We start from the raw sequence: 14,012 nt of genomic DNA on the forward strand, positions 1-14,012 counted from the left end.
AAATCATTTCAAGTCATACATGTCTTTAAAAACAAATGCATTTTTCTTTCATTTCTGACATGTCAATTAAGATCTCAGCATAGTACTATCGTGTATTAGTACAAGAATTGTATTGAAATATGTACACCACGGAAGTGGTAACGTCATGAGTAGATCGGCTAATTTACCGAGCGCACTTGAATGCACCATTCCTGCGCACAACGGTTGGCACCATCCGAGCGAATAGTGGTGGTAATTTGACCTGCGGGTCACTTCGACAACATGACGACCTTAAAACGCGAAAAACTGCAACGCTGAACAGTTTGTTAAAGTTTAGAGCCGCTGCTTCGAGTGGGAGGACTTTCCCTGAGCAGCGCGGTATACCTGGGCGAGAGAACATTCACCTTCTCCGCCCGCGTCTTGTCTGCATTATGTCAAAACTACCAGGCAACGCAGGTGTGTCGCTCCTCGGGGACAAGTCGCTGGACTTCTACCGGGACCCGGTGCTCTTCTGCAGGGAGAAGATGGAGAAACACGGCAGCAGAGTGTTTCAAAGCCGCCTGCTGAACAGACCCACCACCTTCGTGTGCTCGGCGCAGGGCATGAAGGAGCTTCTGTGCGGTAAGCATACCTGCATGTCACTCCAATGCAAATTTACAAAAGACAGTATTTTGCAAAATACAATACAGTTGCCTTCATTTTATAGTTAGCTTTACTGCACGACCTTTTTTTTGGGGTCACTTTCACTTCGTGATCTAGTTTCGTTTTTTGCTGGGTTTCCTATCTTGACGTAAAAAGTGGAGTCATACTTTTATTTTAAATACTAATGCACATCAGTGTGATCCGTCATGGGAGAAACTCGTGATGGTGCTGCAGGGGGATGGGGATGTTACTGAGACTCTTTGAGCAGCTTAATCTCTAAATTCCTCTTAGAATGTATTATGACAAATTAGCAAATACTGTAACCGAAATACTCCCCCTGAGTCAGACTAACTGGATAAGTATTACAAATTAACACTATTCTAAAGGGTTTATATAATTGGATGTAAAAGGTGTGCCATTAAAGATTCAGGTTCATAAAGCCTGAGTGAGCCCAAGGGGTTTAGAAAAAAAGATATGGAAGAATCAGAAAATATCCAAAAGTAAAATATTTGGCATGACACTTGATGGGGGGGGGGGGGGGGGGGGCTGTACCCATGGAGCTCCCCTTTAGCTCTGCCAGTGGATAGAAGGGGCATGACTCAAGTCAACTGAGCTCACCTGACTTTGTCACAATTAATTCCATGATTGTGCAAAAATCGTTTGTGCTTTGTTTCAGAAAAGTCCAATGTGTTTCTAAAAGATCCGACTGACTTGATGACAAATATGTATGGTGACACCATTGTTACCACGAACGGTAAAAATCATCTGTCATCATTCAAGCAAATATTTCTGGCCTGATGACATTCTGGCAATGAATCTGTAATTATTTCTTTTTCCAGGTGAGGAGGCTTGTCTTCTCCGTCTGTCTTTCACCAGCTTGTTTACAGGAAGTTGTTTAGAATCATCAAGTGGTTACATCACCAGGTAGGCGAACCAAGCTGCCGTTCTTGACTGGCTGCTTTGTGAACAGCTGATTTGGGTTAAAAAAAAAAAAAAAGATGAAGGGGGAAAAAAAGGGGGATTTTATTTATTTATTTGTCATCCGAGCCGAAGGGCTCTTGTGAAGGTTTTTCTTGTGTTGTAAAATGAGAACAGGACTCTGGTTGGGTGACTCATGAATTCAGTCAGTCACAAGAGTAACGTTTACAATGTAAGACTTCCTCTTTTGTACTTTAGAAATTGCATCATGTTTCTTTTCTCTTTTTTTCCCCCAGTGTATGTGAACGCTGCCTCAAAGATCTTGCCCGCAGGTAATACATATTTGGAATTTAATACAGTCCATCCAAGAATGAAAAGTATTAATACACATACATACAATCACATACAACGGCTGAATTTAGAAATAAATAATTCCAGTTCGGCACACACAGCACCATAATAATTAATTTTAATAAATATGTCAGTTGTAAAAAAATGATAATAAATTAGAAGGTGCAATTTCACAACACTTGTGTGTTTTGTGTACAGTGGCGAGCCGCGGTGTGTGTACTCGGCATTTAAGCAGCTGGGGACAGAGTTGGTTTTGGGTCTTTTTCTGAACGTACATGCGGACGAGCAGCCGGAACTTTTCCAGAAAATCACACAGCTCTGCACTCAACACTGGCACGGTAACAACAACGCTACTGTGACCACTTGTGTAAATCTCTGTAACCGAGAAAATTATATTAAATAATTATTTGTGCTACAATGCTTCACTTGCTAGCTAAAATGTGATTTGAATCTTGTAAAAATGTTACCGTCTGTGTGCCTTAATAATTTGCTTCTGCAGGTCTCATCTCTGCTCCGGTTAATGTGAAGGTCCCTTTGTGGTCATCTGGTTTTTCCGTGGCCTTGGAAGCCAGAGACCAGCTGCTGGAAATCATCAAAGACAAACTGGAGAATGACGCAGATGGGTGTGTAGGACGCATCCAAAACAAATCAAATTCGCCCGAGCGTTTGGCCATCACTGTTGATCTTGGCTGTCAATCTCCAGTTTCGTGGGCTCGCTGAGGTCACTGCCTCTACCCGGCGCCGATTGCGCTTCCCGGCATCTCCTGCTGTTCATCTCAGCACTCGTTCCCAAAGCTCTGGCGTCGCTACTCACTTCGTTCACTGTGGCTCTAAGTGGGAATGAAAAGGTACAACCACAAAAGAAAAAAATGGGGATGAGAGTGTGCATAATGCCCTTTGCCCCCCCCAAGGAAAAAGTCTTAGCTCCGCCAGTGCTTCGAACCCAATCTCAAGTCAAATGTTTTTTGTAAAATACAAAATATATTTTTTTTAACTTCTCATTTGTTAAGGAGGAAGCTCGCCGACGTGCATTGATTGATACTGATTATCTGCAAGGAGTCCTGCTGGAAGTTCAGAGACTCTGGCCTCCTTTCATTGGTGGACGTAGGATAGCAGAAAGGGTAAGAATCATCTCGCAAAATGTACTCAGTTGATTTTTTTTTCACAGTTGAATGGTCGGAAGACAGTCTAGAATTTTAAACAAGGAATTAAAAAGCTAGTTTGCCAGAATATCATCGTCCAGACGGGGAGTGCGTCTCTGTATGTTGCCATCTTTTACTGTAGGTGGCGCCAAACCGCAGTAAATGCAGTAGCTCGTCTGTTCTTAGAGAAAAATAGTGCTAGTGCTTATAATTTAAAAACATGAAATCGTATTTAGCTGTGAACTGTGTAGAAATAAATATTTGGGGTGGCCATATATTAAATATAAACGATAAGGTAAAACTAAATCAAGCTATCTGAATATGTCAACACAATAAAACTCTTACAAGGCATTTTCTAATGCTGCTTGACATCAGCAGTTATCTGTCCATGCCCCAACTATATTTTGATTCCGGCAACCTCATCAAGCGGGTTTACGCAACAGCCCAATCCGAGGTATTGATCTGTCCATGTGATCGATCGGGTCCGCTTTCCCCGGATGGGAGTCGGAGGGGTCGCTGGTGGGGCCGACGTTGGGCTAGTGATGCTGTGAAGCCGAATGGAAAGTCATTTGTCACTTCTGGGAAATGCTTCAGTACACTTTGATTGCCGGCGACCTCCAGGGGAACATTTTAGGGAGGGGCGGGGCTCTATATACTTACATGTTATGAAGCTTGAGGAAATTTGAACAAACTAACAAGACTGGATTAGTATTCACTGTCACGTGGAAAAAGTAGAAGCGGCGTCAGCTGGAACTAAAATATGCAAGTTTTGCAAACTTGGAAGCGCGTGTGTATGTGAGTCAGTGAATGAACTCCAGAAGGGCGGTCGTGTCACAGCGAGAACAAGGAGAAAGAAAAGTAGCAGATTTTCCACTCCAGCAGAGAGAGGCCGGGGTCGAAATGAGAAAGGGGCTATAAGGGTGGTGGTGGGGGGGGGCACTGATTACGTTGGGTGGCAGTCCATTAGCGTAGCCACTAATGGATGCAGTGAAAAGGTGAACTTGGAGGCCAATGCACCGGGTGAGTGGACTTTTTGCCCCAAGGTGACTTTTTTTACACTACACACTCAATGTAAAAAAAAAAAAGGCCTTAGGAAAGTTTGTTCAAAATTCCAAAGTCTTTCATTTCCGTCGTAGAACGGAATATGTGTATCGTCGCTAACCCCAGTCGGTTTGTGTGCGCAGGACACGACGCTGGCAGGTTTCCACGTCCCAAAGGGATACGGCGCCGTTTATGTCAGTCATGCGGTCCACAGGGACCCGCAGGTGTTTGAGCAGCCTGACAGCTTCCTGCCAGAGAGATGGAACGGAAGGTGAGCTTCTCGCAAAAAAAAAAAAAAAAAAATTTAGGCGGGGCACAAATTGGGTCAAGTCGTCTATTTTCTGAAAGTGACAAACAAGTGCAAACCATTCAAATGATATTGTTTCCATGGCAACCAATGAAGATAGATTAACAGTACACACAAACGTGACCTCGTAGACAGAACGAGTTCAAATTCGATCGCCCCACGTGAATGCAACTCAAAGATCAGCATCTGCTATGTTTACATTTTCGCTCTCCATTCACCTGTTTATTTTCATTCATGTGCCTTCAGAAAGCTATGAATGCGTCTACGACGGAACCCGCTGTCATCGTTGCGAGTCACCTGACGCGGCGTCGACCAATCGCGTGCTAACAGGGTGGGGGAGAAGCCGTTTTTGCATTTCTTTCCCTTAACGCCTCGTGGAATGGGATGGGATACCCGAAATGAGTCAGAGCTCAGCAGATCTGATCTCATTTTTTCCTTCTTTTATGAGCACGGCTCACAATGAAAATAGGCTCATCCCTGTGAAATAGTCTCCATTAATTTGGGATTTTCTATTACCCGTTCATAAATCGCCGTTTAATACGATCTTGAGTAGGGTTTTTGTGTTACACACTTCATTGTGAGATATAAATGCACACAATTTTAGGTCCTATTTAGAATGTAAATATTCTCCAGTAACGGCTTTTTGGGCAGGAAGAAAAATAATGAATGAATGCAGCTGCCATGGTAACTCTGGCCAGCTCATGCAATGGGGATTTCCCCGTGTGTGTGTGTTCTGCTTGAAAATATTTCCTTTCACGTCATTTGGTCAATGTCCGAGCCACCAAGCGATGACGCCGTGTGACGTACGTGAGCGCTAAAGGATAAAACGTGCGATGACGCTACGAATGCGTATTTTGGCTTGGTTTTGAGTGACACCATCCGAGATATTCGTACGACTGATGTCTTTATCCTTCCATTGTTCCAGTTAGCCCTCCACCCCCTCCCACCTCCGCTTGTCCATCTGTCAGTTGTCCGTGGGGGCTGCCTTTGCCTGTCGGGCCCCGATAGTTGCCAGGCTCCTTTTCTTACCACCTGCCAGTTCGCTTGAATAACTGCAGTCGTCTTGCATAACAAGCCCACCTTCTATACCGAGTAACCCAATCATTTTTTTTTTTGTGTGCTTTAGTAAGATAGATGCACATATTGTGTGTCCTCATCCATGTGTGCTTTTCCAGTCTGAAGCAAACAGCGGCGTCACCACGTTATCGCCCTGTCGGGCCGACGCCCACGTACTGTGGACGCGAGTCGGAAATGCTGCCGTGCGCAGATAAGGAATCGAGCTACTGCGGCTTGTAATCTTCTTCAGGTCGGGGAACAGGAAGCGTCTTAGTTATAAACACCGTGGTTATTAAAAGTCTACACACCCCTGTTCGAATCATGTTTTACGTTGGAGCTCTTGGAAAGACTTTCCCTGGTGTCTCTCGGAATGGTTGTCTGCTCCGCTTCCTGCTTTTTAAATTGTTTTTGAGGGTTGCAGCAAAAGAACACTTACGCTGCCTCACGCGGCGGCGCACACAGGAACCGCTAATGCTTCCCGTTTGCCTTTAATCAGAGCTCAGGTTTCAGGATGCATTAGAAGCGATGTGGGGGGGGTTGTTGGCACACCTGCTGTTCACGTCTGTTTTGTTCAACTGTATCGTAGAAAAAGATGTAGGACACGATAAGATATCTGATGGTTCTCGTTTGGTGCTCAGTGAGTGAAATGTAGCATGAAGCGATCATGTCCAGAAAATCATTGAATCCTTTGTCCTTAAACCCTCTCGGCACATATTTGAGATTTTTTGTGCAATCGTTTAACTGTTTTTTTTTTTTTTTTTTTACTTAGGAATGCAAACCACAAGCACTTCCTTTGTTCCTTCGGCAGCGGCTCTCGGAACTGCCTCGGTAGTAATCTTACGGACGTCTTCCTTAAGGTGAGCATGAAGCAAAAACACAACAAATGAGATTTTTTTTTTTAAACCTTTAAAACAAACTCATGGTTCAGTTAATGTGAATGATGAAATCGAACTGTCGCCATGGGTATAAAACGGCAAGCCTGATTTCCTACGAGTGGAATTTCCTGCATTTAATTTGCACAACTTGCTAAATCAGCAATTACGCCCAATTACCAGGAACATGTTTACTTAACGAAAACTTATTATTGCACAAAGCAATTTAGCTTTCTCACTTTTTAATCAAAGCATTTGTGAATAGAAAAGCTTTTTTTTTAGTTTTGCTTTTGCTACGACACCATCGGGATGCAGCAGATAAAAAGTCAAGCAGGCAAGCTCTGAAAATTGAACTTGTAAAAAGTTCATTCGGGAATGATTACCCACACCAGTGTCCGGCAAACAACAGTAGAATATTTTAGGTCAATGTTCAACTTGGAAACTTTGAATTTGCATGTTGGAGTTCCAGTTTTGAGTATGTTGCACGGTGCCCATATTGTTTTTTTTAACCTCTTATCTGAAACTGATTTATTTGTCCGACTTGCATCCTAATGAGAGATTTTGCAAATTCGGCCTAATTGTCGGGTTGTTTATATTTGTCAATGGCAACAAAACAGACAGAATCCCTCCTTGCACACGCGAGTGGGCGTGACCAGTGTGAAAAGTAGACCGCGGGGATCTAGGTCATAGATGTGACTCATCGCCCCACACCCCCTCCCTCATCTTCCATCCTCCATTCTATCACTTCTTTCGCCCCCTTCGTCTTCCCCCGGCGTGTTCATCCCGCCCTCCCCCCACCTTCTATCGGGATAATCTTCATTCATAAATTAGAGTCGCGGTGGTGAGATATTAACCAATGGCGGCTTTGACACTCCACTTTGTGCAGAATAAAAGAATAAAACGGGTGGTGTGTTTTGGTGCAGGAGGCTTGCGTGTACCTCTTGAAGCACTATGACTGGTGCCTGGACCCGCCGTCACAAAACCTGGACTACAAATGGCTGCCTGTGTCTCGGCCCGCCAGCCCCCCAACTGTTTCCTTCACTCGTATGGAGTCAGACGGAATTGATAGCACGTAGAGAAATGCAGAGTTGTGTAAGGGTGGGGGGGGGGGCACAAAATTGGTCAATTAAACCCAAAATGCACAAAATAGAAAATTTAAAAGTAGTTGCCTTAAATATCATCTTGGGCTGAAAACGCACACACATTGAGGTAAGCCCTCAGATTCCATCAGTGACTGCAAAAGTGTTCCCCCCCCATGTCTCCCCTCCTTTTCACCACCTAGCAACCAGCGCTGCTTAGCAACAGTTCGTCATACCGACACTACTGACTTGCTTCATTTTAGCAAACTCGAGCACGTACGCGAACACACACACACACACACGAAGCTGGTTATTTGCAATAATTTATTATTTGCCGCTCATGAATTGTCACCCAGCGAGGTCAGTTTTGATTAGTTGGCTCATATATTTAGGAACTGAGAATCAAGAATTAATGTCCATGGGACAATATTTTTTGGTCATGTCACGCCGTTCACCATCTAACTCTGCTGCTGTCACATGTTTTTATTTAATTTAATGATGTAGAAATGTCGTTTTTTTGTCTGTCTATTGTTTAGTTATTTAAATATGACTGAATTTGTCAAGTTGTCCTGATCTTTTTTCTGTCATTTTTAAATAATATAGTAAAATATACTGCAGTGCTCACCTATAGGGAATAAAATCACAAAATTTAAATATACAAAATTAGTGGTAACATTTTTAAATGAACTTTTAAAAAAATAATAATTTAAATAACAATAAAAAAAGTTACCAGTAATAATAAATATTTTACATACTCTATAATAATGTATATTTTGCCCAGCTATTTATTTTTGAATACACATCCACACACGTGCTTGCAGATGCACATTTGAGTGCATCTGGAACCGAGTGAGATTCTGCTTAAGAGTCGGATGACTCACTGTCCTTCATCCACCAGCCAGCCGCATCTCCTAACAACAATTGACGACAACAGGCCGCAGCCACTCTTCCTCCTTTTCATCATGTCTTTTTCCTTCATGTTTTTTTAACCCTGCCGAATCAATTTCAAAGCTCGTGAGCACAAAAGCAGACATCAGAGATGGCGGAAATGAAACTTCTCTGCATTGGCTTCACTTCTATTTTGACATTGAATGTGCATTATGATTTTTAACACAAAGCTGCAAAAGGTCTTGACAGTGTAATCGACCCCAAATCCTCAAGTCATGTGATCCAGACATTGTATTGTGTGCAAATCCTTATTTACACGTGAGCCTCCTTGTACAACACAATCAATGCAACTTTGCAAAGAATGTGGTGAGCAGAAGTGGTTTAAGTCATATTTAGCTTGCACGAGCATAAATTACCGCAACACAATGTGACTCATTGAAAAACAAGTGCCAGCTCACGCGTCCAACTGTGAGCACACAATCATCCATTCACACGTTTCACTCATTAAATTACCGTGTTTGACATTCACCAAAGTTACTAACATTAGCTATTACAAAAATTGACACTTTTGTATGACAGGATTTAAAGGCAGGGATTAATTTTAAAGTCTATTTCTGTGACACCTTGGGGACAGCCAGTCTACTACCTGGCAACACACAGTGGCTCCAGATGGCACAACAAAGCCGGACGTCCATTTTAATGAGAGGAACTAATTAGCACATGCAGGCTTCTACTCAGTCCCGCACAATAAGTTTGCTAGCTTGCGCATAGCTAATACGTGAACATGCAAAAAAGTACATTTGTGTACAGTTAGTGTTTCAAATACAGTGTGTCGTAGCGAGATGACGATAGATGTTAGCTTAAAACGAGTCAGGCTCCTAAGCTAGTAATGCTTAGACGTTAGCTTAAAACAAGTCAAGATCTTAAGCTAATACCTGACTTATGTTGAAAGCCACAATCAGAGGAAATTCTACACGCAAGACACAACAGGGACAGTACATAACTCAAAGTAAATTTGTCATCCACACTATCGCTTTCATTGTATTGATGCGTTTGTGCGTATAGCAACGGAAACCAAGAAACAGACTGTAAATCCCCCCGGAACCCCCCGCGCAGAATCCTCAGTGCTTACTTATGAGCAAGTGTGTTTGTGTGTCCTCAGACAGAGAGGAAGGAAACATCATTAGTCACTGAGGTGCCATCAAGTGGTGTTTAATTGTCTCATTTATCTCGCTGTGCTTGCGACTGCGCTTAGATCGTGACATTCATTTGACTGTCAAACTAGCGTCTCACCTCCATTCATTTGCTAGCTATAAATAGATTTGAGCCATGGACATTACCAGATAACCGAGTCTTGAAACACTGGTAGCTCATACATTATTATTCCCTATTAAAGTGAATCATTCCGGCTTTTATATAATCGTCTCCGTTGTCTCAGCAGTTCGTGCTTGAACATGATGAAGACATTTTTGACCTCTCACACTGCTAGCTCGTGCGTCTGTCTCTTGTGGTGTATGCTCGAGGGGAGGACAAGCAGATGAGAGGTCAACAGGAAAAAATTGGGAGATGGCACAACAAGAAATATTCATTTTAAAATATTTGCTACTTTGTTGCACACAGTATCTTTTGTTTGAAAATGAGCGTCCGATTTTTCACGTGAGGCAGGAAGTGCGTGAGGAAAACGAACGTTGCGGCACATTTCGTTGAGGCGTTGAGGATGTGGCAGATTGTGATAACACTTCAAGGCTTGTGTTTTGTTGTGCGAGGGCACGAGAGGGAGGGGGGCGAGCAAATTTTTCACTTTAGTGTTGTGTAAGTTCTCATTGCTTGTCAGGCTACCGGGCAATTGACTCAAAGCGACACTCTACACAGAGGAAATCCAATCACTTAAATGTGACCGTGTCTCATTAACAAGGACACTCCACTTCCTCTTGTTCCTTCCCCACATCCCTCACAGTTTTCAACTGTGCCCCCCCCACACTTTATTCGTGGTCGTTGAATCAATGTGTTGTTTTTTTCTTTCTGAAGAGTAGAATCAGAAAAGTTCAGCAGGAGTTCAAATCTGTTTACTGTTTTAACAGTATTTTTCAGTTTATAAGGGTGTACCAAAAGTGAATTATAAGAAAAATAAAAACCGATGAACATTTTTATGGAATTTAAATTTATGGTGACGGAGAACAAATGTGTGATCAGAACCGCAGAGCCAGGAAATGGAAGTTGAAAGTGGAACGAATTGAATCGTATGACTATTCTCTATGCCTGAAGTTAAGTTGAATGTAAAAAAAAACAGAAAAGAAAAAGAAGAAATTCAACAAAACAATAAAATTAAAGCAACTAAAAGGGTTCATGATTAGCACCCTGATTAGCTTGTGCAGTTGAAAGCCTTTAATTGATATTGTTTGTCTTTTCGTCATATTTTTCTCACCCTACGACATTTTGAAGCTAGGCCTTGTAAGCGCTATTTAAAATTAGTTTTACTTTTCTTGAATAAGAATAATTGGATTTTTAATTTGAAATGACTCGCCTACCCAATGAATACAATCAATAAAACATGACGATCCAATTAAGTTGTCTGCCAGTTAGCCTCCAAATATCAACTGCCTGTTTCTTCACCTTTCACCTAGACATTGCGGAGGCCTCACATGGGAGGCAGCAGTTACAGCTGCACGCTAGTTTGTTGACATACGCTTGGCTAATAGGCTGCCACGTGCCAGCTCTCGCTCTCAATTCCTAAAATGTGAATGACTTGCAAACAAAAACAACCATGTATCTCAAAACAAACAGCAAAAAGTCCTCGACTCGCTATTCTTGGAATTGCATTTGATCAAAAAGATTATGGTCCCAAAAATGATCCATTATATTGATAGAAACATTGTTTAGATTGGCTTCGGTTAGTCTCATTAGCCACACTTATTTGGCTTTTTTTATGTGGTCAACCTACTAAGTCATGCATTAAACACAAATTTCAATGGTTTAAGGTTGAAATTAATCGAATATAGGCACTGCTTTGTTTATTTTTCCCCCATCATACTTCCGCCCCGTCAAACATCCCTTTTATTACATTTTAGCTCCAGGGGTGGCAGTGCCCCTGTGGCCCCCCCTCTAGCTCTGCCAATTGACAAAAAAGCCTATCAGTGCAATGACCTTTCATATGTGTTTGCTGTGGAGCTTCAAGGCTTACCTGTTGTTAGTTATATATTACTTATTAACCAACACAACAAAGACAAATATAAATTATATCATTATAATGTGGCCACCAATATCTTAGTATATTTCCATTCCGATGAGCAAGCTTAAAAACATTTTTGTCTTTTTGATTACCAATTCATGGACTGCATGCAAAATAATGCACTTTTCATTCCACCATAAAGCGCAAGTGAATATGGATCTGACCTCACCATGCCCCTTTTTCATTTCCGCTACTCAATTTGCCCTCTCACCCTCTCTCGCCCTCTCGTAACACTCCTTTGTCCTCTTTGCTCTCCCTGCATCTCTTCCGCTTGTATCCAGACATAAACAGCATGTTGGCACTATAACAACACAAGTGTTGCAATTGCAGCTCTACTCACTCGGAGTTTAATCATTGGATTATGGGATTAGCGAGTAGCGCAGATTTACTAACATACTGTACAAGCGCCATTTTATAAATCTGTTATTTTTGATCATATCGGATGTGTTGGGCTCATCGTGTACAGACACGCTTTACTTCCAACCTTTTGACTTGTGCTTGTATAAATAGTGGACAATTTAATAATAGCGTTTATCGTTCAGTATCCCCAATTAACATAATGTATTCACCATTAACTTTGATGTTGATTCGACAGTCGAGGTGGCGAGTATGCAGAGGAGGAAAATGACTGTTTGTGCTTGGGAGGTGACTCACGTCGCCATAATGACTAAACACCGTTCACATTTGAGTGGACTGTTTTATTATTACAATTGTCCACTTAGTCATAATGCACTGAGCACCTAGGATAGAGACATTTCAGACATGACTCAAATTACATTTGTAGTCACATTTTTTTTTTTCTGCACCTGCAACATTTTTATTTGATATCATTCAATGCATGGAATTGTAAAAAAAAAATAAAAAAAATAATCAATTATAAAATAAAATACATGCAGTCACGACCTCTACGATTTCTATTTTTAGATCCACGCAGGATGAAGTCCATTATCATCTTTTCACAGCAAACCACCAACAAGCGATCCACTTGTAAAATATGGGCTGTTGCCTGTCTTAACAATATGGAGGATTATGTAACAATTACATAACAAAAGTTGGCTGCGTTCACATTTCTTTGTGAAAGAAGCTGAAGCTGTCGAGTATATTTAAAAAAGCGTGAATGGGTGCTTAAGCTGATCTTTTTTTTTTTTTCCATCCTCTTGTAGGTAATTAAAATATTAGTAGCAATTCTTTGTACAATACGCTTTCTCTCTGACATCTTTGAGGCAGCAGACTTTTTGATACATCTTTTTCCAACGATGATGTGATGTGGATGATTTTGTGCATGTGTGTTCTATTCATGAATGAAATACCACCACTCTCATGTGACACTACAACATGCAATTGCAGCTCACAGAAAGGAAGGAGAGGGAGTGAAAGAGATATTTACTAACTGTGACGTGTGCCTATCTGAACCCGCTCTTCCCCATTTGATGTATTGACGGATGACGACATGCACGCGGGCTTCGTACGTTAGGGGATGAATGGATGGATGAGAGGGAGGGGTAGAGGGAGCGATGACATCAGAGTCTCCCCCGCACCAATCGGCTCTAATCTGGCTACCCGTTGTCTCCGCCCCTCCCTCACCTCTCCCTTGTTGCTACGGCAGCTGCAGCATCCCCGCCCGTACGGCCTATAATTTAGCGTCGGTAGTAAAGCGGCGCGGTGCCTTCGTGTGTTAATGGAAACGACAATCCCAGCACACGTGATCGCCGCTTACTACGTCCGTCGTCCCCTCCCTGCTTTTCATCATCCCTCGGCCAGTCCGTTCCATCACCGTAAAACGGATATCCGGATAATGTGCGATACAAGGTCAATCAAAATCCAATTGGGCTGCGTAAACAGGATTTCAGGGAGAGTTTATAGGCAATGGCAGTGACAGAGCTTTGCAATTTCTCAGTGCTTTAAAAAGTGACTTATGCTCCCTGACGTAAGCATCTCGCATCATCTCCAGGGTCAATGCCGGAGTAAATTTGAATGCGCCACAGAGCGCGTCAGATGTGGAAATAAAACGGCGGCCTCCAAAAGTATCATCAAAATGCTAAATGAGTGATGAATGAAAACTTCCGCCAAGGACAGCTTACATTGTTTTTACTGCAAATGTAAAACTATCTGCAGTGGAAATGCTGCAGGGTTGAAGATGGGCACCTGTGCACTTAGTTGTTGTCATGGTTTTGCATAATGCACCATGGAAATGAGATCAACACGCAAATACCTGAGCACACTCAGCTAAAGATGCAAATTGCTTTCTTGATCGTGAAACAACACGTAAACGTGTCCGCTTCCTGCCTTCGAAACGACATGCAGCTGCACTGCAATGTTGACCTCAAAATTGGAATGCTGAGGTCATTGGAAGCTACCAAGACATGAATTATGAATCTTTCTAATGGGGCCCCCCCATTCCTTTATTTCCCTTGGTGTTGTTTGTATTCTGATGTAGCTTGCATTTTATTATTTGTGACATTTTTAGTATCGAAAGTGAGCATTATGTTTGTCAAACTGAGGTGTTTC

General features: G+C 42.3%; 1 protein-coding gene across 2 annotated transcripts; it reads left to right on the top strand.

Moving 5' to 3' along the window:
- Positions 1 to 99: 99 nt before the first annotated feature.
- LOC148389509 (cytochrome P450 26B1-like) lies at positions 100 to 13,973 on the top strand. Of its 2 annotated transcripts, none has more exons than XM_088392504.1 (11): positions 100 to 600; positions 1,298 to 1,375; positions 1,461 to 1,545; positions 1,836 to 1,871; positions 2,089 to 2,228; positions 2,390 to 2,513; positions 2,594 to 2,738; positions 2,901 to 3,011; positions 4,217 to 4,344; positions 6,206 to 6,293; positions 12,429 to 13,973. In XM_088392504.1, exons 1-11 carry the CDS (start codon positions 411 to 413, stop codon positions 12,441 to 12,443), a joined length of 1,140 nt encoding a protein of 379 aa, XP_088248630.1. In that variant the 5' UTR covers positions 100 to 410; the 3' UTR covers positions 12,444 to 13,973. The 2 variants fall into 2 exon arrangements, with proteins under 2 accessions (XP_088248630.1, XP_088248629.1); XM_088392503.1 differs by lacking the exon at positions 12,429 to 13,973 and adding an exon at positions 7,232 to 7,946 and having other exon boundaries at positions 108 to 600.
- Positions 13,974 to 14,012: the final 39 nt, after the last annotated feature.

The sequence above is a fragment of the Syngnathus floridae genome, chromosome 12, assembly GCF_059516105.1.
Source record: "Syngnathus floridae isolate MCC-2025c chromosome 12, RoL_Sflo_1.0, whole genome shotgun sequence".
NCBI lineage: Eukaryota > Metazoa > Chordata > Actinopteri > Syngnathiformes > Syngnathidae > Syngnathus > Syngnathus floridae.